The sequence below is a fragment of the Abramis brama genome, assembly GCF_963993115.1.
Source record: "Abramis brama genome assembly, chromosome: 14".
Lineage (NCBI taxonomy): Eukaryota > Metazoa > Chordata > Actinopteri > Cypriniformes > Leuciscidae > Abramis > Abramis brama.
The window spans coordinates 18753005-18776715 of NC_139976.1; the positions used below are offsets into that span (position 1 = coordinate 18753005).

The 23711-nt window shown below is 35.7% G+C and overlaps 2 protein-coding genes across 3 annotated transcripts; both read left to right on the forward strand.

Moving 5' to 3' along the window:
* The first annotated feature begins 4073 nt into the window (after positions 1-4073).
* Positions 4074-8049, forward strand: atpaf2 (ATP synthase mitochondrial F1 complex assembly factor 2). The gene is made up of 8 exons (XM_084134633.1): positions 4074-4479; positions 4572-4616; positions 4720-4868; positions 6752-6849; positions 7017-7097; positions 7189-7301; positions 7377-7492; positions 7595-8049. The coding sequence occupies exons 1-8, from the start codon at positions 4353-4355 to the stop codon at positions 7730-7732; spliced, it is 867 nt and encodes a 288-aa protein (XP_083990759.1). The 5' UTR covers positions 4074-4352; the 3' UTR covers positions 7733-8049.
* A 307-nt stretch (positions 8050-8356) lies between these two features.
* Positions 8357-21903, forward strand: tom1l2b (target of myb1 like 2 membrane trafficking protein b). Of its 2 annotated transcripts, XM_084135680.1 has the most exons (15): positions 8361-8456; positions 9023-9107; positions 9947-10025; positions 10129-10278; positions 11414-11548; positions 11709-11894; positions 11989-12105; positions 12255-12388; positions 13175-13223; positions 15459-15624; positions 15729-15843; positions 16821-16893; positions 17508-17567; positions 18039-18075; positions 18928-21903. In XM_084135680.1, the coding sequence occupies exons 1-15, from the start codon at positions 8405-8407 to the stop codon at positions 19080-19082; spliced, it is 1593 nt and encodes a 530-aa protein (XP_083991806.1). In that variant the 5' UTR covers positions 8361-8404; the 3' UTR covers positions 19083-21903. The 2 variants fall into 2 exon arrangements, with proteins under 2 accessions (XP_083991807.1, XP_083991806.1); XM_084135681.1 differs by lacking the exon at positions 17508-17567 and having other exon boundaries at positions 8357-8456.
* Positions 21904-23711: the final 1808 nt, after the last annotated feature.

Sequence of the window (23711 nt, forward strand, 5' to 3'; positions counted from 1 at the left end):
ACAGATGATTTTATAGATAAAATAAAACATACACAAACCTGAATTTCACAAAGGAAATGCACCAATTCTGCGACGCTGAGAAGAGAGAACTGTTCTGGACTGGAGAGAATTCAAACAGCTGGCGCTCACTCAACCATTGAGTTGTTATTGTCACATCAGAGGGTGGGGGAGGGGTGCATTGTTTTAATTGAGTAATCTTACTCAATTTCTTAAGAGTGTGTTAAATATATTAATAATATTGATTTGAATTAAGTAATATTTTTGTTTCTTGAAACAGATCAGTTTAATTCTCCATTCTCAAATATTTTGATAGAAATTTCACAAATATATTAAGTGTAGCCTATTATAAATAAATATTTGGTTAGTCAAATACTAAATTCTTTTAGTGAAAAAAACTTAAATATAACTGTACTTTTTAGATTAAATTAACTGTTGGATTTTTAGTCAATTATTTTGGTATGTTTAACTCAAACAATCAAGTACACTGTAAAAAATGATTTTATGTCAAAGTAAATAAAACAGGAAAAATCATGTATCTTTTGCTAAGAATAATTTTGTAAAAATGAAAACTTTAGTATATTAAGTAAATCCTAATTATATACTAATTTTTTACTTGTAAATATTAGACATCCAACAGACAAGTGAAATTGACTTCTGACTCTCTGGCATATTTACATGCATTAATTAAGTACTTGAAGCAAATTTAAAAAAATCAAGTAAAATTTAGTCCTTGAAGAAAGGAATCTGCGCATGCGCAGAAAGAAGAAAACACGCGATGATTGAGGGATTTCGAATCTCCACTCCAACGGCTCTCGACAGGTAAGCAACAGTAAAAAACTGCATTATATTACGGATTTATAATGATTTTTTGATTAATTCAACGATTGTCTTGTCATCACTTCATGCTATACATTTGAAAAGTTTAGTGTTCTTAAGTTTAGAGACGTGCTCCAGAAAAAAGTTAAGGGAGAGGCAGAGGCAGAAAGCACACTGTTTATTTTCTTTATTTTACAAAAGCACAATGTTTTATTTCGATTGAAAGTGGAAAAAGTAGACATTTAACAGTTTATTTTTTCATATTTCTTAAGTCTGTAATCTTTATGACCAAAAATGACGGAGTATAAGTCTAATTTGCTGCTACGCGCGGGCGCTTTTGCCGACTCAAGAGGGTTAATGACGAGTTAACTTTGTAGACGTTAGCCATATTTTTTTCTCAGTTTTAAACTTTACGTTTTACACGATTTATCAGTAATTACGCCTAAAAACCATGAATATGTCACTTAAATCATGATCTTTTTGTTTAATATTTATTTTGTGTGCAATTTTCTTTATAGATGACAAATATTGGCCACGAATTAACAATAGGCCTAAGTGAGAAGGTTCTCGTTCCCTCATCGTGCACAATATAATTCATTTCCTCATTCATTTGCTAAATCGTGCATACTATCTATTAAATGGTCCCTGCTTTTACTAAATCGTAACCACGTTGTAAATGACAATAATTCGTACTCCCAAATTCCTAATTCGTAGCCTTGATATCTGCTGTGTGTCACATGTTAGCATTAATGTGTGTAAATTGACTATGAGAGTAAGGTCATGCAGGATGTTTTTAATGATTTGGTTTAAATGAAATGAATAATGTGAATGCAAATTAATTAACTTTTAATTTAAAAGTATTAGCTGTTTACTGATTATTGTTTTTTTCTCTCTCTCTTTTCTTAATTTCAGGATATTTCTCAAATGCATTCAGCCCTTTGTGCCTCCGTTGCTGTAAACCGGTTGAGAGGGACAAAGAGAGAGACCGAACACACTGAATTGTTATTATTGTCATTATAGGTTTCTGTATATGCTTATTTCTTAATAAATTACTCTTAACTGCACATTGTCACAGTATTATTTTGTCACATTATAAGAGTAACATTTAATTTAATTTAAAATAATTACCAGCACTGCATAAAACAAGTAAAATGTATTTAAAATATCAAGTGGTTTTACTTAATTATATTAATTATATCAGATTTGTAAGTAAAAATTACTCAATATAATTTAACAGGCCAAGTTATATGTACTTATTCACTTTGTGAATTTTACTCGGCTTAGTTAAGTAGATTTACTTAATTTCCATCAATGTGAAATTTACTTGAAAAAAATTTGTGCAAAAACTTGCCTTATAAAAATTGAGTAAATTCTACTTATTGTTTTTCTCAGTGTAAACGATATTCAGAGATTTTATTAAGTTAATAAAGTTAAATATTACTGTAATATTTACTAAGCCACATAATTATTTTTTAGAGTGTAAGGTGCTTGTGTATCCTCTACAAATGAGAACATGTCCTGATTTCTTTATGCTGTCAGATCTAGTATTGTATTTCAGGAATAAAGCCTTTGTGCATCATCATCATCAGAAAAGTGTTTCTCACTGGAGAATGTGGTTAGTCCTGTAAAGTGAGTTAGTTAGTTTCATCAATCAAACATGACAGTTTTTACTTTCTATATGACAGTGTGATACCACAGTCACTCACCTCTGTCAAGCATTTTAACCAAAGGTATCCACACAGGTCCTTCATAGTAACTGCTGAAATAGGACTGGTGCTCATCAAAACTGTGGTTGATTTTCTAATTCCCCAACAAGCATTGTAGCAGTTGTTTCTGCCAAAATATCATGCAACAGATCCATCCATCTATTCTTCATACCACTTCTCCTCTGCAGGGTCGCGAGAGGCCCAGAGGCTATCCCAGCAGGCCAAAAGCAAGGGCCTATATTGTACAATACATTAATATTGGATCTCCATCATAGGCTGTTTTTTTAAATAATGTCCTTTATTTGGTTAAATTTCATGTAGGCTTAAACTATTCAAAAGTCAAAAAGTATTTTATGCTCACCAAGGCTGCATTTATTTGCTCAAAAATACAGTAAAAACAGTAATATTGTGAAATATTACAGTTTTATAGAACTGATTTCTATATTAATATATTTTAAATTAATAAAATGTATTCCTGTGAGGGCAAAGTTGAATTTTCAGCATCATAACTCCAGTCTTCAATGTCACATGATCCTTCAGAAATCATTCTAATATGCTTAATTGTTGCTCAAGAAACATTTCTTATTATTATCATGTTGAAAACAATTGTGCTGCTTATTGCTTAATATTGTTGAGCAAACTTTTTTTCAGGATTCTTGGATGAATAGAAAGCGCAAAAGAACAGCATTTATTTGAAATATATTTCAAATATAGTGAGCTGTAGCTCACTTCAAACTTTTTAATTGTAGTAGGCCTATTTGATCAAGTTTCCTTTCTTTCCTTTGGTTTTGTTGTTGTATCAGTATTTTTAGATGAAACTATATTTCCATAGACTATTTTTTTTTAAGGTAAGACTTATTTATTCGGAAAAAAAAGAGTTAAATGGAGATGAAATAGAAAGCACAGTTTAAAACAAAACTATTAACGAGGTTACGGGCAGTCTTGTTTGTTTATCTGACGCATTGTAATTCCCATTACAGTTTTAATTGCCCTGATTTACAGGCCCTGTAAAGGAGAGATGAAAAACAGGCTGATGGGAAGGAAGGTTATGTATTTAAAACTCCTGTCGATATCTGGAATCTACAGTGAACTAATGCAGAAGAGGCGGGATTTACCTGCACATCAGAACAGATTCTGGCTTCTGTGTTTGTTTAAAGAGCAACTTTATTTTTCCCGCTTTTTCCAGAATCATGTATGATTACTCGGATTATATAGCCTCTCATAAAGGCTTTATTTGTGAAATCATTTTCTTATTTTCTTTCTCTCTTCCTCGATCAAATTTTTGATCCTCATAAGAAGCCCATTCATAAAAGAAGAAATCTAGCAAACGTAATCTAGTTCACGTAGGCCTAACGTCAATATTTTCATTAAAAGAAGGGCATACGAAGTCAGTATATTCGATTGTCTGCAAATGGACAAAATATTTGTATTTCTTATTTCTTTGGACGTTCATTTGGATCAGAATTAGGTGGCACCGGTGTTTAATAAATGTTCGAAATCCCTGTAATCCACAGGTGGAGCTGCTGGGACTTTTATTTTGAATTGTCCTTTACGGTCCTTATGTAGGTCACAGTCATCAGCTTCACACGCTTTGGTTTCACGTTGCTGCATGCTGTGACATCCCTAGTCACAGAATATTTATTTATATTTCTTAAATAACCGAATTAGCCTTAATTATACTTAAAACGTGTGCTTTTCTATTATTCCTGAAACAGGAACGATGATTTGTCAAATTAGCTTCAACGGCTGATCCAGCTTTCTAACCTTGACTGAATTTGATCACAGTCGAACTATTACGTTAATGCGAATACATAGAGTTTAAAATATAAGATGTTACGGAATATTTGTAGGTATCACAGACAATTTGGCCAGGTCATTTGGCCATTTCCTCAAGGGCATCATGTTCCTAGCTTATCAACACACCTACAAAAGGCAAAATATGCCAGTGCCATAACGGGTAAGATCATTACAGATATGAGATATGTATAGCCTAAGGACAAACCTAATATATTGATGCATGATCTCTTGTTCTTACATCGCGTTTTGCAGAAAGAAAGAAGTTCTACGAGAATGTCTCGATATCTCAAGTAGACGGTGAGCGTCATTAAGCATTTTAAAATAATAAAAATAATACACGTAGGTTTTCAACAAGACAAAAATGATGCCTGTTTGAAAATAGTCTTTGTGTTGTCTACAGGGGGCTTGTTTGAAATAAACCTTGACAAGCGAAAGCTGAAGACTCCAGGTGGAAAGCTGTTCACAGTTCCCAATGAAGCTCTTGCCATAGCTGTTGCAACAGAGTGGGACGTTCAGAAGGAAACACTGAAGTTTTACACCATGCACCTAGTAGGCCATTATTATTAAACGTTAAAGTTTCTAAATTGTATATATTAACTGTCTTATTATCCAGCGATATATTCAAAGTTGCATATCAAATTCAACTCTATTCGTATACATCAGGGATGGGCAACATCGGTCCTGGAGGGCCACTGTCCTACAGAGTTTAGCTCCAACCCTGAAAAAATCACCTGCCTGTAATTTTCTAGTAATCCTGAGGACCTTGATTAGCATGTTCAGGTGTGTTTGATTACGGTTGAAGCTAAACTCTGTAGGACAGTGGCCCTCCGGGACCGAAGTTGCCCATCCCTGGTATACAGAATGACTGTCAATCACATAAAGCAGTATACAGTCGTTAAAAAGAAAGCGCACCCTCTTTGAAATCTTTGGTTTTATGTATCAGGACATAATACATCATTTTGTCTTTTGCAGATCTTAAAATTAGGTAAATACAACCTCAGATGAATAACAACATGACATATTACACAGTGTCATTATTTATTTAACATTGTCCTGTTGCACGGCCCAATTTCAGCCAAGCTTTAGCTGTTGGACAGATGGCCTCACATTTGACTCTAGAATGCTTTGGTATACAGAGGAGCTCATGGTCAACTCAAAGAGGTGTTTGTGCTGATATGCTTGCTTTGGTTTCCAATTTATGGCAAAACATCTCCACTTTGGTATCGTCGGATGTGGTTTGTTCAGATGCAACTTTACAAATTCCTCCTTGGCGTTGTGTAAACACACACTTGGGGTCCATTCTTCTAACCTTGCTTAATACATCAGAGATGGTTTAACAGGTGTCAGATCTTCTAATCGTGATAACTGATCTCTGGCTAATTTGGTTCTTTCTAACAAATTTGTGGATTTTATTAAAATATCTGGTTTAAGTTGTCTAAAATCACTACACAACACAATATTATAATTATTATAATATTAATATAATTATTACAATCTTAATATTATAAAAATTATTGTCCCTGGTTCAATAGGGTATTATTGTAAGAAAGTAGCAGTGGCTGGGACAGACTTTAAGTATCACCTTTAAGAAATAAGCTTGCTCCTGAGCAGGGTTGAGCTTACAGACCTGTTGCTATGACAGCAACCTCTTAATTCCTATGGAAGCAGTAAGGGTGTATTTAGTTTTTTAATTTTACACATGGCTTCTCCATTTTGGCCAAGTTTTTGTAGAATAAAGAATGACACACTGTAATATGTCATATGTTGTTATTCATCTGAGGTTGTATTTACCTAATTTTAAGACCTACGAAGAACTAGATGATTTTTTTATTACTAGAGACAATTTTTAGCGCAATTTTCCACCGGACAAAATTGCGCTTGTTAACTCATGATTTCTGTTCTGTGCATCTGTGCGCACCAATCTTGCACTTCTATCTACTCCTCAACCAGACCACCTAGAGACTTCGGGTTTTTCGGCATTATGTTAAGGAAGGTCTAATCTCGGGAACGCACAAAAAAAATCCAGGAAAAGATTTACTATCTCTTAGTGTTGTGATCCCATGAGGTGAGAAAATTGCGCTAAAACACTCACCGAGTTTTTATTACTTGTTTATTAGGTCCTGATACGTATAACCATAGAATTTAAAGAGGGTGTATTTTCTTTTCACATGAATGTATATACTACAGTATGTAGCAGATTTCAACTGCTTGATTGTTTATATTGTCACAAATTGCCCGGCTCTAATCTGCTAAATGCAACTACAAAGCATGAAGAAAATAAGATATCATATATATATATATATATATATATATATATATATATATATATATATATATATATATATTGTGTATATATATATTGTATATATACAAAACAATTGAACTGGCTTACATGGTATATATGCTAATAAGACTTATTTCTGTCCATATAGACCACACTTTGCAACACAGCTCTTGATAACCCAACACAAAGGACGAAAGAACAAATGATCTCAGCAGCTTTAAAGTTTTTGGAGACTGACACTATCTGGTGAGGTTCACTGGTTTATTTTTAATTAATTAAACCTAGATCTTACTAGATCTTCTCTGCCATTATTGTGCCACAAAATTACATTAAAGGTAAATAGTATTAGTTCTCCTAAATACATCTGCTGACAGTATTATGATTTCATTAAATCAGATCTACCTTGCTTGCAGTTACAGAGTAGAAGAACCTCCAGCTCTTGTGGAACTGCAGACAAATGAATGGGAGCCTGTAATGAACTGGATAGAACAAAGGTGATATGTAGTTGTTTTGGCTAGATTATTTACACATTTTGGCTAGATCAGGTTTAATAAATGGTGTATATGAACATCTTGTTATTTTTAGATACAATGTAGTCATTGGCTCATCCTCCAATATAATGGGCCCTCAAATCCCAGAAAAGACTAAGGAGACATTTCGTCAACACCTTCATTCCTACAATTTTTGGTCTCTGACAGGTAAAGATATTTGGTGCTTTTGCAACTTATGTGAATGGGCCTGTTTGAACAGTGCAGTTTCTAATGTTCCTACAGGGCTTGAGTATGTGATCACTCAGCTAAAATCGTTGATCTTGTCCCTTGGGCTGATTGACAGACACCTAAGCGTGGAACAAGCGGTTCTGCTGTCCAGACTTGAGGAAGAATACCAGGTATGGTGGTTTCTTTTTTTATTCCAAATGTTTTATGATTATAGCATGGTAAAATTGTTTATGTTTATGATTACTGTACATTTCTGTTCTGTTTTGTCTTAGATCCAGAGCTGGGGAAATGTGGAATGGGCCCATGATTACGACATGTATGAGTTGCAGGCACGAACAGCTGCTGGTGCAATGTTTGTGCATCTGTCTTCTGAAAGCACAGCCGTTAAGAGAAAAATTTTACAGGATTGAAAAGGCCAAAAAGGCCCTTGATGGGACTGAAACAGATTTTTTTTGTTATCTGTCTTTGTTTACTTTTTACAGTAAGCAGAGGTGATGCTAGCCACCTAACCAGTAAAACGATGTTGCTGTCCAGTTGTGTTTTGAGCAATAATAAAGATGTCTAAGGTCATTATGTGTATTTTTAGTTATAACAGCTGCTGCATGGGAAAATTGTAAATGCATAATCCTAGTATGTAAATGTCAGTTTAATGAAACAGTTAAGCAAATATGTTAGAGACAAAAAAAAATGGAGACTTTTTAATAAATTACAATCATGTGCAAATGTCTGATCGAGTCACCTCATTTGTTTTTGCTACATGGTCACCCAGACATATGCTTTTCAAGCAATTCCCTTAAGGTCAAAGTCACATATAAAATGTCTGGTTCTTAAGTGCATAGTCTGAAAGGGCAAACTGATACATAACCATTAGTAATAAAGTATCCAATCTGCGGTTTAAAGCAGTCGTGTCGACGAGTTCACTACTGTCCCTTTAAGTAGCTGGCGTGTCATTTTAAAAACAGACAGCAGGTTCGGCCAATAGCGTTGCAGCCCTGAATAAACCAACCAATAGGAGTCGTTCATGGGCGGGGCTTGAGTGTTTACTGTCTCATTGACTGTTTGTCGTTGGATATGTTGACAAGATGGAGTTCTTGCTGGGAAACCCATACAGCACTCCGGTGGGACAGTGCATTGGTATGTTTTTCAGAAATTAAATGATGCTTAAACATTGTGTCACAACAAGTTAACCTCTAAAGCGATGTATTTTGCCGAGCCGCTGTACAGAAGCTCACCATATGGAGAGCCTCTCAGTTAGCTGTCTTATAGCTAATGCTCATTCATGCTAGCTGGTCTAACTCACAGTTAGTTCTCAAAATGTGCTGCAAAATAGTAATATTCTTAATTCTTTAAATGACCAATTCTAGGGAGGCGAAATTCTGAAATGAGTTTAAGTAAACTGAAGTACTACAGCGGCTATTAGCCTGCTAACTTAGCCCCAGGACAGTGCGTCTATCTCTCACACCCAGTTTCATAGCTAAAGCTTGAGGTAATGTGTGTAAATGAATCATACTAATGAACAACATTTATAAATGGCCACTCTGTCAGAGGAACATGTCCGCTTGCTTTGGAAGACACCCAGCGTTATCAAGCACATATTGCACAGCGGTTTGCAGATCAGTGCAATGTCATTAGTGCCGATGTTTCTCTAGATTCTCTTAGTAACAGATTCTCTTATCAGTTTGCCTTTTGATCTTCTCCAGAAAGGGCCACAGATGGCTCCCTGCAAAGTGAAGACTGGACCTTGAATATGGAAATATGTGACTTAATCAATGAAACAGAAGATGGGTGAGGCATGAAAGATGCATGATTCATAGCGTTTAACCTTTTTGCTGACATATTCCGTAAGCCTTAGGAAACGAAAAACATTGTTACACAAAGCCAGAAGTTGCTGTCATTGTTATAGTTGTACATATTTTTCATAATATAAAATGTTTAATTGTGGCTGAAGGATCAAGTCCAGGATGTTACATAAAATGATTATTCTTCAACAATGTGTTATTATGGAACCTGGTAATGCTTTCTAGCAGAACATGATTCATTCACTTGACCATGTCATTGTACAGTCAAACCAAAATTTAGGCTGTTGAGACACCTTCAATATTTCTCACAATATCACAGTTATGTCAAAGTTATCAAATCAGTTGATATTTCACTGGGTTTGGCCATCCTTCTGGTAGACTGTCTCACAAATGAATTAGGTTGAATAGCTGTCAGCTGTCAAATGTTAAATTTAAGTACACAATTAGATAATACCAATTTAGGTCAACCAATTACCAAGCAATGCTTAATTTTGTTCAGTCTGTGGTGTAAAAAGTTCGCATTAGCAATTATAGAAAAAAACACTTAAGCAAAACATGTTCAGGTCAAAGTGTGAATAATTTTTGGTCCTGAATTTTGTATATATTTTACTAGTAGTCCACTGTATGAAGAATTTTTGGGTATAATATGTCACAGTTTACTTTATTTTGCTATCCTCACTTACATAAATTAACTATAGTGTCCTGCACCCACTAGTAAAAAAATAAATATCAAAAATTATATCTGGTGTCTAAATATATTTGGTTTGACTGTAACTCCATAATGAATTGCTTTTTACCTGCATATATGTGTTATCTGATTTATAGGCCTAAGGATGCTATAAGAGCTGTGAAGAAGAGGCTTAATGGGAATAAAAACTACAGGGAGGTGATGCTTACACTGACGGTGGGCAACAGTCGATGGAAACTTTTCTCTTTATAATCTTACTAACGGTTGATAATTCCTTTTTAAATTGTCCTGTTTATTTCGATTTTCATAATGTGTTCAGGTTCTTGAGACATGTGTAAAGAACTGTGGCTATCGGTTCCACGCACTCGTCACCACCCGGGACTTCATAGATGGCGTTTTGGTGAAAATTATATCTCCTAAAAACAACCCACCGGCCATAGTGCAGGACAAAGTACTAGCTTTGATACAGGTATGGAAAAAATCTGGATTTTTTTTAATTTGATTGTTCATGATCAGTCAAGAAAAATGCATTTGCCTTATGGTTTAAACATACCATGAAGAAAGGAAAATGACAAGAATGAGAGCATGATGGAGAGAGAGAAAGAGAGAGAGAGGAGGTGCATAATGGGGCTGGTTACCTGATGCTCAGTAGTCAAGGAGATCCGGCTGATTCGTTGGCACTGAAGTTGTGCTCATTAAAATCTAGTGGATCAGGTTACCAAGTTTGGCTCCAATGACCAAGGGTAACTTCAATTTACATGGTGTTGCATTTAATGTGATGCCAGAAATTTCTCATAATAAAATGATCAAGATGGAATCTCTAGAATGCCGTTGTCCAAAAAAACTAGGCAAGTGAAGGTAGTGCTTTGCATTTTTGTTTGCCATTCAAACAAATATTTTAAACAGTCACCTGATTGTAGTTACTACACTACTTTTCAAAAGTTTGGGTTAAGTATTTTTTGAAATACATTAATACTTTTATTTAGCATGGACACGTTAAATTGTTCAAAAGTAACAGTAAAGAAATTATATTTCAAATAAATGTTATTCCTTTAAACTTTCTATTCATCAAAAAATCCTGAAAACAAAATGTATCACAGTTTCCACCAAAATATTAAAGCAGCACAACTGTTTTTAACATTGATAATAATAAGAAATGTTTCTTTAGCACCGAAATCTGCATATTAGAATGATTTCTGAAGGATCACGTGACACTAAAGACTGGAGTAATTCAGCTTTGCCATTACAGGAATAAATTACATTTTAAAATATAATAAAATAGAAACAGTTATTTTAAATTGTAATAATATAATAGTACTGTTTTATACTATTTTTGATCAAATAAATGCAGCTTTGGTGAAAGTCTTCTTGCAAAATGTCATTTAAAAAATCCTACCGAACACAAAACTTTTGAACAGTAGTGTAGCTTGTTTAATAAGGTATTGAATGTTCAAGTAGAGAAGATCTGAGCAGCTGAACGTGCATTCCTTTAGACAAGTTTTATAGTATACAACACCAGTTTTAAACTATATTAATAGCTAGCTATTCTGATCCATTTTATGTCATGTTTTCACATGTTAATTTGCATGTACTCTATACATCAGGCATGGGCAGATGCCTTCAGGAGTAGTCCAGATTTAACAGGAGTAGTCCACGTCTATGAAGAGATGAAGAGGAAGGGTATAGAGTTTCCAACGTCTGAATTGGAGACCTTGTCCCCCATTCACACACCACAACGGGTAGGTGTTGACGCCAGGTATGTTATGGTTTCTTTGTCACAGAAGGTTATGGTGGCTTCCTCTAAAATATAATTGGCCTTATCATTTGCTTAACTTTATCGCTTTACCTTCCCTCTTTATCTCTGCGCTATCTCTCATTGTCTTGCTCTGTTGATAATAGCTGCAAAGTGCTCCAGAGATGGACCAGCCGAAATACAGCGCCCCAGTCCAGCCCAAGCCACAGCCTCACCCTCACCCTCACCCTCACCCTCACCCTCACCCTGCCTCCGCTCCTCCCTTCTCTGCCCCTGTGACCCACACTTCCCCACAGATGCCCAATCTGCCCATCAACCCTTCCCCAGAACAGGTACAGAATTGCCTTGTTTCATTCTTTTAAATGGGATGATTCAACATTTGTTTCCTCAGATTGCTTAATGATGTCATAAAATCTCATTGATTAGATTTGCAAGCTGCGCAGTGAGCTCGACATTGTGCGCGGGAACACTAAGGTGATGTCGGAGATGTTGACCGAGATGGTTCCCGGTCAAGAGGATCTATCTGATCATGAGCTTCTGCAGGTTTCTCATTCAGTTTTTTTATTGTTTTATGTTAATTTTGCTAGAGTCTTGAAAGAGCTACATAAGGCCACTAGAGGGAGTGTTGGTACAGCATTAAATTGACCATTTTTATTATTCAGTATTACAAGGCTTGTTTGCTTTGTTGGAAGGAATTGAACAGGACGTGCAGGGCCATGCAGCAAAGGATAGTTGAGCTCATCTCACGCGTGTCCAATGAGGAAGTCACGGAGGAGCTCCTGCACGTCAACGACGACCTCAACAACATTTTCTTACGATATGAGAGGTGTGAACAAGCAGGATGAATTTGCCTTTTCTTTAAAGGGATAGTTCACCTGAAAATTTTCATAATTTCCTCACCCTCATGTTGTTCTAAACCCATTAGACTTTGGTTAATCTTTGAAACATGAAGGTATTTTTAATGAAACCTAAGAGGCTTCTGCCCCTTCATTGAAAGTCCAGCTGACCAAAAAATCGGAAGATCATAAAGGCGTCATAAAATGAATCCATATGAATTGAGCAGTTTAATCCAAGTCTTGTGAAGAGAAATTATCATTTTATATAATGAAAAGATTTTATTTAGACACGCATACAATTGAGCACATCACATATGTTAAACACAGACGCTCAAATGTGCGAGTGTTGATGCAAGAAAACCTATGAGTTTGTTTTAGCATGTGACGCACACACAAGCTTCTGTTTATGTGTTTATACATTATGTGAATAAAAGCATAAATTAAATCTGTTTATCATATAAAGTGATCGTAACACTTCACAAGAATATTAACCGCTCGAGTAATGTGGATTCATTTTACTGCCTTTATGACCTTTATGGATATTTTTTGGTTATCTGGACATTCACTGGAGGAACAGAAACATCTCCTGTTTCATTGAAAAATATAGTTGTGTATCAAAGATTAACCGAAGTCTAATGGTTTTGGAACAACATGAGGGTAAGTAAATGATGGCAAAATTTCAATTTTTGGGTGAACTATCCTCTTAAAGCTTCATGAAAAGACTGTTTTAAGCGAGGGTAAGGTTTTAATGATTTTGTTTGCTCACTTTTCTTTAGATACGAGAGGTTCCGATCTGGCCGAACTGCGCAAGGCATAAACAATGGGGTGGGTTGTGTGTCTTCTTTAAGAGAGTGGTTTTATCTGTGTGTTAGCATCAGTTCATCATCAATGTGTGTGTTGTTTCCCCCTCCAAACACATGTAAGGTAAATTGTTCATGCCAAAAGCACAGCTCAGAGTCACACGTGTCATTTTCTCTTCCCCTCATTGCTTGCTTTTTGCTCTAATATACAGTATGCTCTGAGAAAGCATGGTACGTTTGCTTTGAGATGCATACACTTTCATCATGTGCGGTTATCAACTGAAAAAGTGATCGCATGTTGGTGTTACTTATTGTGTGGTTTGGTCTGTTTTGTGATTTTGTTTTTCTTATTTTTATTTTTTGGTATTGCTAGCTGAGGGAGGCAAGTATGAGTCATCTAATCTCATTTTTTTTACTTGGACATGCAGATGCTAAAGAATGTTGTGTCAGTATTGGCCGGTGCGGTCCCAGTCCTGTGTTGCATCCATTGAACCTCCACTAGCATGTAGAATGCCTGTCCTGCAATCTGTGACCTTTGCTTGCCATCCCCTCCATCTGCTTACCCTAGTACTAGTTCCTCCACTGCTTCAAATAAAATAGACTACATGGGGATTTAGGAATGGTGCTTTTTATGTAATGGATATATGATTTTTAATAGCATAATGCAGCAATAATATGCTACTTTAGGCTATTTTGGTAGTTTTCAGGATTCCCTGAGAGAAATACACAACCGTTCAAAAGTTTGGGGTCAGTAAGATATATATTACAATAAAAATATATCACGGTTTCCACAAAAACATTAAGCAGCACAATTGTTTTCAACATTGATGAAAATAAGAAATGTTTCTTGAGAACTAAATCAGCATATTAGAATGATTTCTGAAGGATCATGTGACACTGAAGACTTGCTGTTGAAAGTTCAGCTTTGCCAATACAGGAATAAATTAATTTTTTAAATATATTAAAGTAGAAAAGTTGTAAATTGTAATAATATTTCACAATATTACTGGTTTTACTGTATTTTTGATTAAATAAATACAGCCTTGGTGAGCATAAGATACTTCTTTTAAAAACATTAAAAACTCCAAACTTTTGAATTGCAATGTATTTTGGGTATTTTTGTTAAAAACAATTGTTGAATTTATTCATGTGGTGGTGTCTAGTACTACGGAAAGGCGACGAGATGCACATATGATGTACCATAGTTCACTGTCATGAAGCCAGTTATCTCAGATTATTAATGTGCTTTTTTCTACTTTGTTACACAATACAGTACAGCAATACAGCACAGATGTAGAACAGATCACATTTTGACAGCATGTGTATATTACTATTATTATTTATGGACTTTTGCCTTGGAATAAGTAATTTCTTGTCACGAGCATGTCCCGTACCAACGTGCCACGACATCAACAAATTATGTTTTTGACGTCATTTGGTGTTTCTTTTTTAAGTAGAATAGTGGATTCTAACACATTTAAGCACAACTCCTCTGAAATACAGCAACATACCTTTTTTAAGTGGCAAAGAAACAAAGGCTGTGAGTAACATTCACACACACGGAGTAATAATTGGCCTGGGAATATCCATTAGCCGTCCTTCTCGTGCCCAGTCTAATAGTCAATGTTCCTGTACAGTCTCACCACTTCACCTTTTCATCAATTCTTTGAGTTAAAGATTAGACTTCCTCTCACAAAAGAGTTGGTGAAACCGGTGAAAGCATTGTATGTAATACATCCCAACCATTTGTCTTAACTCCTCTCAACCTGTAGAACTGACTGCAGGGTCTCTCTTTTTTTTTTTTAAAGCAAACATTTAAAGGAATAGTTCACTTAAATGAAAATTGTTTCAAACCTGTATGAATTTCTTTCTTCTGCTGAACACAAAGGAAGATATTTTGAAGAATGGCAATAACCAAACAGTTGATGTACCCCATTGACTTCCATAGTATTTTTTTTTCCTACTATGGAAGTCAATGGGGTCCATCAACTGTTTGGTTACCGACATTCTTCAAAATATCTTCCTTTGTGTTCAGCAGAAGAAAGAAATCCATACAGGTTTGAAACAAACGATGATGACAGAATTTTCATTTTGAAGTGAACTATTCCTTTAAGCAAAAGTAAAAAGAGTAGAAGTATGTAAACCAGTTTGAAAATGTTCATGGTGTAAAGGTAAGATAGCAAATAAATAATCTTTCATTTTTCCCTAAAGTGTCTGTAACTAATGTGTGTCTATGCGAAATGGTGTTGCATATCAACAGGTCCTGAACGAGGCGACCGAAGATAACCTGATTGACCTGGGACCGGGGTCTCCTGCGGTGGTCAGTCCCAGGATCAGCGCTACTCCTCCATCCAGCCTGCCTCCCTCCGTCGCTGCTGTTCGCTCTGCCTCTCCAGTCACACTCTCCTCCAGACTGGCGGTTTTGGGTGAGTCTCGGACCTTGGATACACAATATTCTGTACATTTTTGATATCTAGAGAGAAGCTGTTTTGTTTGCCTGCACTAATGTGAGAATACCGTTGCTTCACAGATGTGGGTTCTGACAGTGTGACTGGCACCTTGAGCTCTTTGACTACCTGTCAACCCCAAGATGACTTTGACATGTTTGCCCAGACCAGGACTGGTACCATTCCTGAGCGGAAGAAGTATAAACAAATCAAAATTTCATGCAACCAATAGATTATAATATATAATAGAGTTAAATGCCCCCCTTAAAGGGATAGTTCACCCATCTGTCATGATTTACTCACCCTCATGTCGTTCCAGACCCTTTAGACTTTGGTTAATCTTCTAAACTCAAATTAAGATATTTTTAATGAAACCTAAGAGGTTTCTGTTTAGTCCAGATGACCAAAACAAAAAGGTCAAAGGCATTGTGAAATTAATCTATTTGAATCAAGCGGATTAATTAAAATTTTGTGAAGAGATACTATCACTTTATATGATGAACAGATTTAATTTAATTTAATAAATGCACATACATGGAGCTCATAATTCATGGTAAACATGGAAGATTGTGTGTGCTTCGCGCTAAAACAAACCTCATTGGTTCTCGTGTTTACCATATTTGATGTGCTATGTCAGTTTTATCCTATTTAAAGATGGCTTTATGATGATACATCATTCAGTATGTTATTAATTTGAAATTAATGGAAACATTAAGACAATTAGTTCTAATACCCCACAGCGTTAACTTATTCCTAATTACTTTATAGTTTTTTTAATTAATTAAAGTATTTATGTGTTTGTTTTGAATAATGTTTCATTTCATGTAAAATACTAAACCAATTAGTTTCAAATAATTAATATATTCACAGATCACTATAATTAAATTACAGTAAAGGTGGGGGGAGGAGCATCATACCCTATAGTATATTATATAATTTAAATCCTAAATAGGCAATAATAAAATGTTTTATATTATATTATATTATCCCCGGTTTCACAGACAGAGGTTTTGTTTTATCTCAAGATGCACACAAGTAATGTTTTTTTTTCTAAGGCACTTTTCTAAGGCACTTTTATAAAAGATACTTACATTAATCTAAGCCGTCTGTGAAACCATGACTATATATTATATTGTTAGCATTTAACTCACACATTCCTGGTTTTGAACTCCCAGTGTACCATTCGAAGACACGAAGGCTTCAAGTGGAGTGGCCCCGACTTTGGATGTCAGACAGCAAAACACTGGGGTGAGTTTCTGTGATTTTGTGTGTAGGTGTGTGTGTGTGTGTGTGTGTGTGTGTGTGTGTGTGTGTGTGTGTGTGTGTTTTATTTTAGGACAGTTTCTTGTCTTCTCCATCAGCATATGTACGTATGGACTCGTTGGACTTGTTTTCATGTTAAGGAGACATAGAGCTGGATGTTAAGATACTTATTTTGGAGTGGTTTATAAAGATAAATATTTCTGTTAGTACACAGTAATGTATATAGTGTACCATACTCCACGCACAGAAGATGACACTGGTTCATGAACGTAAACTTTTGAGTGACAAGAAATTCTTTCTGGAAGCAGGAGTTCAGAATATACTTTTATTTTTTACTTATTAGTAATTCTTGACCAATATTAATCAGTCAGTGCAGCTCAATAGTGTTTAACTGCTGTTTTCTGCGGTGACGCGCTGTGCATGTTTCACTTGTCCATTTGGGGGTAGTTTACTAATATTTGTTTAAGACTTTTATGTTGAAGTCTTATTGTTTTTGTTTTGTTTTTTGTCGTTTGTTTGTTTGTTTTGTCATGTTTTCTTGGGATTATTATTTTTCATTTTTTATTTGCTTGGCCCCGGCCCATGGTTTGGGCCCATAGGCAGCTCTTGACCAGTCCTCTGTCATGGATGACATTGAGGAGTGGCTCTGTACTGATGTGGTGAGATTTCCTTTTGTTTATTTTTATTTCATTTTTTTTTCCGTCTTCTTCAGGACATAACTCACTCATTTGAAAAGAAATATGTAACTGCATATTTCTTTTTTGTTTGCCTTTTTATTCCTGGCTGACTACCTTGTACCCTCTTTTTTGGGTCACTAACAACTCTCCTTGAATGGTTTTGCTGCGTTCCTTACTTTTCTGGGATATTCTGTCAGTTATTTTAGAAAACCCAGAGTGCGTAGTGAACAGACCCTTGCTTGACATGCTTTTAACACTTTGATATTCTATACTAATGCCTTTGGATGTTTTGGGTAATATAATTTAGATAATCTGTTAACTCAAGAACTTGTATTGGTATTTTGAAGGGAAGAAATTATAATGTTTGATGTGGCTGCAAACAAATTGTGCTCCTTTTTAAAAAAAGCCTTCATGCGTTGAAATATTTTACCCTTTTTTTCTACTTCCCTTCAGAAAGGAGATGAAGGAGAGGAGGGTGTGACAAGTGAAGGTATGAAGAATTACTTGATTTATACTACTGTTCAAAAGGTTTGAAACTTGGAAAATAATAATTTTCAACTTTGAAAATAAGAAGAAATGTTCCTTGAGCACCAAATCAGCATATTAGAATGATTTCTGAAGGATCACGAGACACTAAAAACTAGAGTAATGATGCTGGAAATTCAACTTTGCCATCACAGGAATGAAATGCATTTTAAAAATATATTGCATTTATATTACATTACATTGTAAAATATAAAACAGTTATTTTAAATTGTAAGAATGGGTAGAATATCAAAATAGCATATTATTTGAAATAAATTCTGTGCTTGGGAAAAGATGCATCTATCCATTTAGATCAAGACACGACCAAGTTGCATTTACAAGGTGTCGGATAGGCCATATTACACTGACTCATGGGAATTTATTGAATTGTGAAGTAGCACCAAAATGTCAATACTGTAGTACCAACTTGTCTGTAAAACATATTCTTTTGGACTGCCCAATCTTTAATGTTATGAGACATTGCTTTTTATCAGGACAAACCTTTATGGACTTATTTATGGATCATTTTTAGCACAAGTACATTTAAAGAATCTTTATAGAATTGTGCTCATTTTGTACATTTCCTTTTTTTTGTCCAAGTTTGTTTTCATTATATTGTTCTCATGATATTATGTTGTTAAATGTTTAGTATGTATCTGCCATGTAATAGCCGGTGGTGCTATGGCAATAAACTCAAATACTACTACTATTTGAAATTGTGTAATATGTTTTTTTTGAGTGGTAGTGTATCTATTCATAGACTCAGCAGTTAAAGGCAGTTTTTGACTTTAAACACTTTCTGAAAACTTTCTTCCAGAGTTTGACAAGTTTCTAGAGGAGCGAGCCAAAGCAGCAGAGATGGTGCCCACACTGCCGACCCCCCCGAGCGACGAGCTTCCTGCTGCTTCCGGTGCTTCTGCCAGCGCGAGTAAAAAGCCGGGCAGGTCCGAGGACGCCCTCTTTGCCTTGTAGATAAGTGTCAGATCCTCAGGGGCGGCCCAGCTCTGCTCATGTGGCGGTGGTGGGTCAGTCCCTTTGCAGATCCATCAGCATCCCCTCTTTCTCTCCTGCTTCTCCAGCTCAATCAACACTATCACGGCTGAAGTGATCAGAACTGTTTCATGATCTAGACATTTTCATAATGGACATTTTCTTACTTTACCAAGTTTTCATTCCATTGAAAATGCTCCACCGAGAACTCCCCAAAAGCATACCGTTCCGTGCGAGTTCGAGAGGTCAATGTCTATTTTTTTAATTGATATTTGTGGTATAAAGCAAGAAAATTAATGTAAAATTAGATCCGGCCATGTCTAATTTTTGTGTTCACTGTGGTCCTGCATGCAACAGCTGAAAAATCCTATTTCTCTTTCCTCAAGGATAACCTGTAAAGGGAGTTAATAATTGTTAGTTCTTCTTCTTCTTTTTCCCCCCAACTTTATCTACCGGAAGATTTGCTTTAAAGGGATGTTATATATAGGATTATTTATTATACAATTTCCAATTAATACCTCTGACAAGACATACCATAGCAGAAAGATGATGGTAGCAGTTCAGCTTTCAGAATTGAGAATTTTGTCATATTACCGGATATTTGAATCAGTTATTGAATGAGACATAATTTTTAAGCATTATTTATAATATATTCAAATTAAAACTGAATATTTAAAAGGCAGAAGGACTTCACTACATGGGTCACATCAAAGGGAAAATTATATGATTATTTCACTGGATTCTTTTAATGTTATTATTTTATTTGGCAAAAGCATTGCCTATTAGAAAGCATTAATAGGAACAAAAGGTATGTATTTCAATTTAATTTGCACTGAAAGAATTATTCGCCTTTCGGCTGTTAACAGAGCTTTTGTTCAAATACAAAATTTAAGCTGTCCTTCATTTCAACGCTCTCTATTACGAGACCGAAAAACAAATGGAGTTTCTAGAGAACTGATGGTGACTGCAAGGCAGTTTAAATTGGATTTTACGTTCACAACTGCTGCAGAAAGGGTGTCAAGCTTAGCGTTGCTATTAAGGAATGAAATGAATCTGCCTTAAAGAACAGATTGTGACTAGTTTAAGATGTAGTCCGCTAATGATCATGTAACGTTTGGTACTCGTATGTTTGCACACCAGACATTTGATTTAGTGAGGTGAATGTGCTGACGTGATATCTTTAGTTCGAGTGCTGTGTCTCGCTGTTCTGTACATACTGTTTTGACGGACCAAATGTTTAACCTTAGCAAATAATTTAAGTGTAAAGTCAACTAACTTAAGACATATATTGCTTTTAACATCCAGATGGGTTTTAGTTGTGTTTGTATTTGTGCAAGATTTTATTTGTTGATATAGGTGAGCACAAATCAAAGGGACGGTGCACTTTTGCATGGCTAATTATTTTATATGATTTGTCACACTACAGAAATGATGTATTACAAATGAAAACAACCCCAGATCTTTTGAGTAACTAAGCTTTGGCACTCATAATTTCAGTTTGAAAACTGGGTGATTTTTGAGGATCGCTGCCTTTGGGAGAATTATTGGGAGTTCATTATGCTGTGTTTGTTAATGTTAGTTACCGCAAAACTGGTTGATCTGTTAAAGCAGTTTTAAGGGAAACTGTTTAAGGAGCTATGAAAAGCTGAAGCTGTTGTACATGCAGCAATAATATCTGGTTTGTTAGAAGAGCTAAGTAAAGGTTAGCTGTAGCAGGGATGATAATGCACGAGCATTAATACTAAAATATTGTGGCTTTGTTCTGTTGACAACAGGAGACTTGAGGGACACGACATAATTGTGGGGACTTGTTAGTTTTCCTAATTGACTTGTTCGTTTTAAGAGATTTATATATCCCCCTACACATTATTAATATGTACACTAAATTCAATCTATAAAAAAAAAACATTCAGATTTTACCTCCCATGGATGTTAACCATTTCATGTAATTGCTGTTGTTACTGTTTTTGACTCTATCGCTGATATGGTTCATCTTGACATGGATAATGTTATACATCCATGGATGGATGTAACTTTTGAGTTATTTATCACTTTATTAGCAACTACCTTCAATTTCAATGCTGCACTACAGTTTGATTTCATTTGAAATGGTTTTGGCTGTAAATTAGTCTCAGAAATGTACAGTTTGAGAATGTAAAAGAAATTTATTTTGCATCTTTTATTTCAGAAGTCAGTATTGGTTAACTTTATATTAGTATGAAGGAACTGTAAAGCTCAGAATCATAGGTTTGATAGAGTTTCCGCTCTTATTTCTTGTTGCAGTTTGGAGTGAAACTCTTTCACTGACTTATTTTAGGCAGACACAAGTTTTCCCGAGCATGTGGTCAGGTTTTGCCAATGTCTTCAGTAAAGAAACCCTTTTGTACCTTTGAGAGCATTTCTTTATAGGTACGGCACTTTTCTTCTCTTTGATATGTATTTGGAGTTGTGTGTGTGTGTCTATCTATATGTGTGTGTGAACAACCGCTCCTGATATCTGCTGCAGACACCGTGTTTATCCTGTGTTTACCAAGGGATGGGAAGGAGAAAATCTAGCTTTCCAACATGACACATCTCTATAAAGGGAGTGAAACTGCAGCGCGCGCGTGTGTGTGTGTGTGAGTGTGAAGGGCTGGCGTAAGCTGTACTCTCTAACCGGTGATCATTTCTCTGGTCAATCTTGGTTTTACAGATTGCACTGGTGTTGGTCTGTGTGCTTACCTGTTGTTATACCTCAAGCTGCTCTCTGTATTGTTTGATTCATGCATGTGTTGAACTCCAATAAAACATACCAAGACGGTGATCTGTTATTCTGTCTATTGTAAAATTGTCATATAAAATGTATTTTCTATTCTAACTGAATTACAGATCTAACTAGTGTGGGCGGGGTGGGATGACCAAAAATCTGTATTACTGTATGCTTTTAGATTCTGGTGTTTTCACGGTATATCAATTATTATTTTAAATTTTTTTTCATGGCTGGACCTTTTATATTAGCTCACATTGGTTTAATTTACTGTCAGGAGTACATAGAATATGAAAACATTGCAATGTCAAAAACAAATTTACTTTAAAAAATGGAGGTAATCAAATCAATTTATAAAATTACTGTAAAGTGGTATAAAAAAAACCCAGAACAAAAAAATTTAGTTATCCTTTTAAAATGTAATAATTCCTTTTGGCAAGTTTACTGTTTAAATTAAAACAAATGAAAACTTGTTCTACTTCTTAAAAATAATGTTTTAATTAGGGGTTCAAAACATTTTTGTAATGGTTCAAATTTCCAAGAATCAGCATTCTCCCCTAAAAGTGATCGGGCAGACCAAACCGTAAGTTTTAGAGACTTGAAACTTTGAGGGCTGGTAGTACTCACACGGTCTACACCAGGGATAGGCAACTTCGGTCCTGGAGGGCCACTGTCCTGCAGAGTTTAGCTTCAGCCCTGATAAAAACTCACCTGCCTGTATCTATCTAGTAATCCTGAAAACATTGATTGCCTTGTTCAGGTGTGTTTAATTGGGGTTGGAGCTAAACTCTGCAGGACAGTGGCCCTCCAGGACTGGAGTTGCCTATCCCTGGTCTACACCGTCACCAAGGCTCGCCCCGATCGGCCTGACGGGGGCGCTACAGCGGTCAAAAGTACGAAATCGTTCATGACTCCTAAACCGTTAGGCGTAGGCTCAAGTCAAGTGTCTTATATCGTTGGAATCCTTGGCTCACAATGACCAAAATGCATGCCTCGAATTTGATCGTCGTCCCGTCAAAATTTTCGGGTATTTTGTATTTTTTTGATAAACCTACTTTTGCAAACTAGTTCTATGTTTTTGGCCCAATCGGAGCCAAACCAGTGCAGCTTGATTCTCTGGAGTCTGATTGTCAATAATTATCAAAAAAGTTGAACTTTTGATTCGTGGTCTCTAAGGGCCACCAAACCGTTCTAAGTGGGAGGAGGCACTTTTACTAAAAAAGCTACAACTCATGAACAAAACAAGAAATTTTCATCAAACTTTCGCGTATCACGAAAAACGTGGTTGGGGGCGGCTAATGAATTTTGAGCAGCTGTCAGACAAGGTTAATGGAGGTCAATCACTGGGCCTAGAGGCCTGTGAGAAATTCAAAAGAAATATAAGCACTCTGTAAAATCTACTCCAGCACATCCCAAACACTTTCAATGATTTAAGGTCTGGACTCAGAGGTGCCAGTTCATGTGTAAAAATGATTCTTCATGCTCTCAACCATTCTTTCACAATGTGAGCCAATTTGACATCGTCATTCTGGACAGTTTGACATAGCCATGTGGGAAGACACATCATGGCCATATTCCAGAATGACAGTTTAAGAAATTAAAAGCCTACACACTCCATCAATTAGAGGCAGGAGAACAAAAACATAAAACATATTAATCACTGCAATAATGATCCAATAATAGACAGTAGACAGGCAAACATCTATTCTTAGTCGCAATGGATTCAGTGATTCCGTCTGCGTGTCCGCATTGTGGCAATCATAGGGCTCTACATGGTATTTACAATATAGAAAGTTAGTTGTGTGTGGATTATTTATTGTTGTGTTATAAAGTTAGAACCATTAGAAAGAAGGATATAGGCTACG

Excerpts from the sequence above, each read along its gene's own strand:
- atpaf2 (XM_084134633.1), top strand. The coding sequence starts at position 4,353 with ATGTTACGGAATATTTGTAGGTATCACAGACAATTTGGCCAGGTCATT. Across the intron at positions 4,480-4,571 it reads ATATGCCAGTGCCATAACGG|AAAGAAAGAAGTTCTACGAG; the intron begins GTAAGATCATTA and ends CGCGTTTTGCAG. Across the intron at positions 4,617-4,719 it reads CTCGATATCTCAAGTAGACG|GGGGCTTGTTTGAAATAAAC; the intron begins GTGAGCGTCATT and ends TGTTGTCTACAG.
- tom1l2b (XM_084135680.1), top strand. The coding sequence starts at position 8,405 with ATGGAGTTCTTGCTGGGAAACCCATACAGCACTCCGGTGGGACAGTGC. Across the intron at positions 10,026-10,128 it reads AGGTGATGCTTACACTGACG|GTTCTTGAGACATGTGTAAA; the intron begins GTGGGCAACAGT and ends TAATGTGTTCAG. Across the intron at positions 15,625-15,728 it reads CTCCAGACTGGCGGTTTTGG|ATGTGGGTTCTGACAGTGTG; the intron begins GTGAGTCTCGGA and ends GTTGCTTCACAG.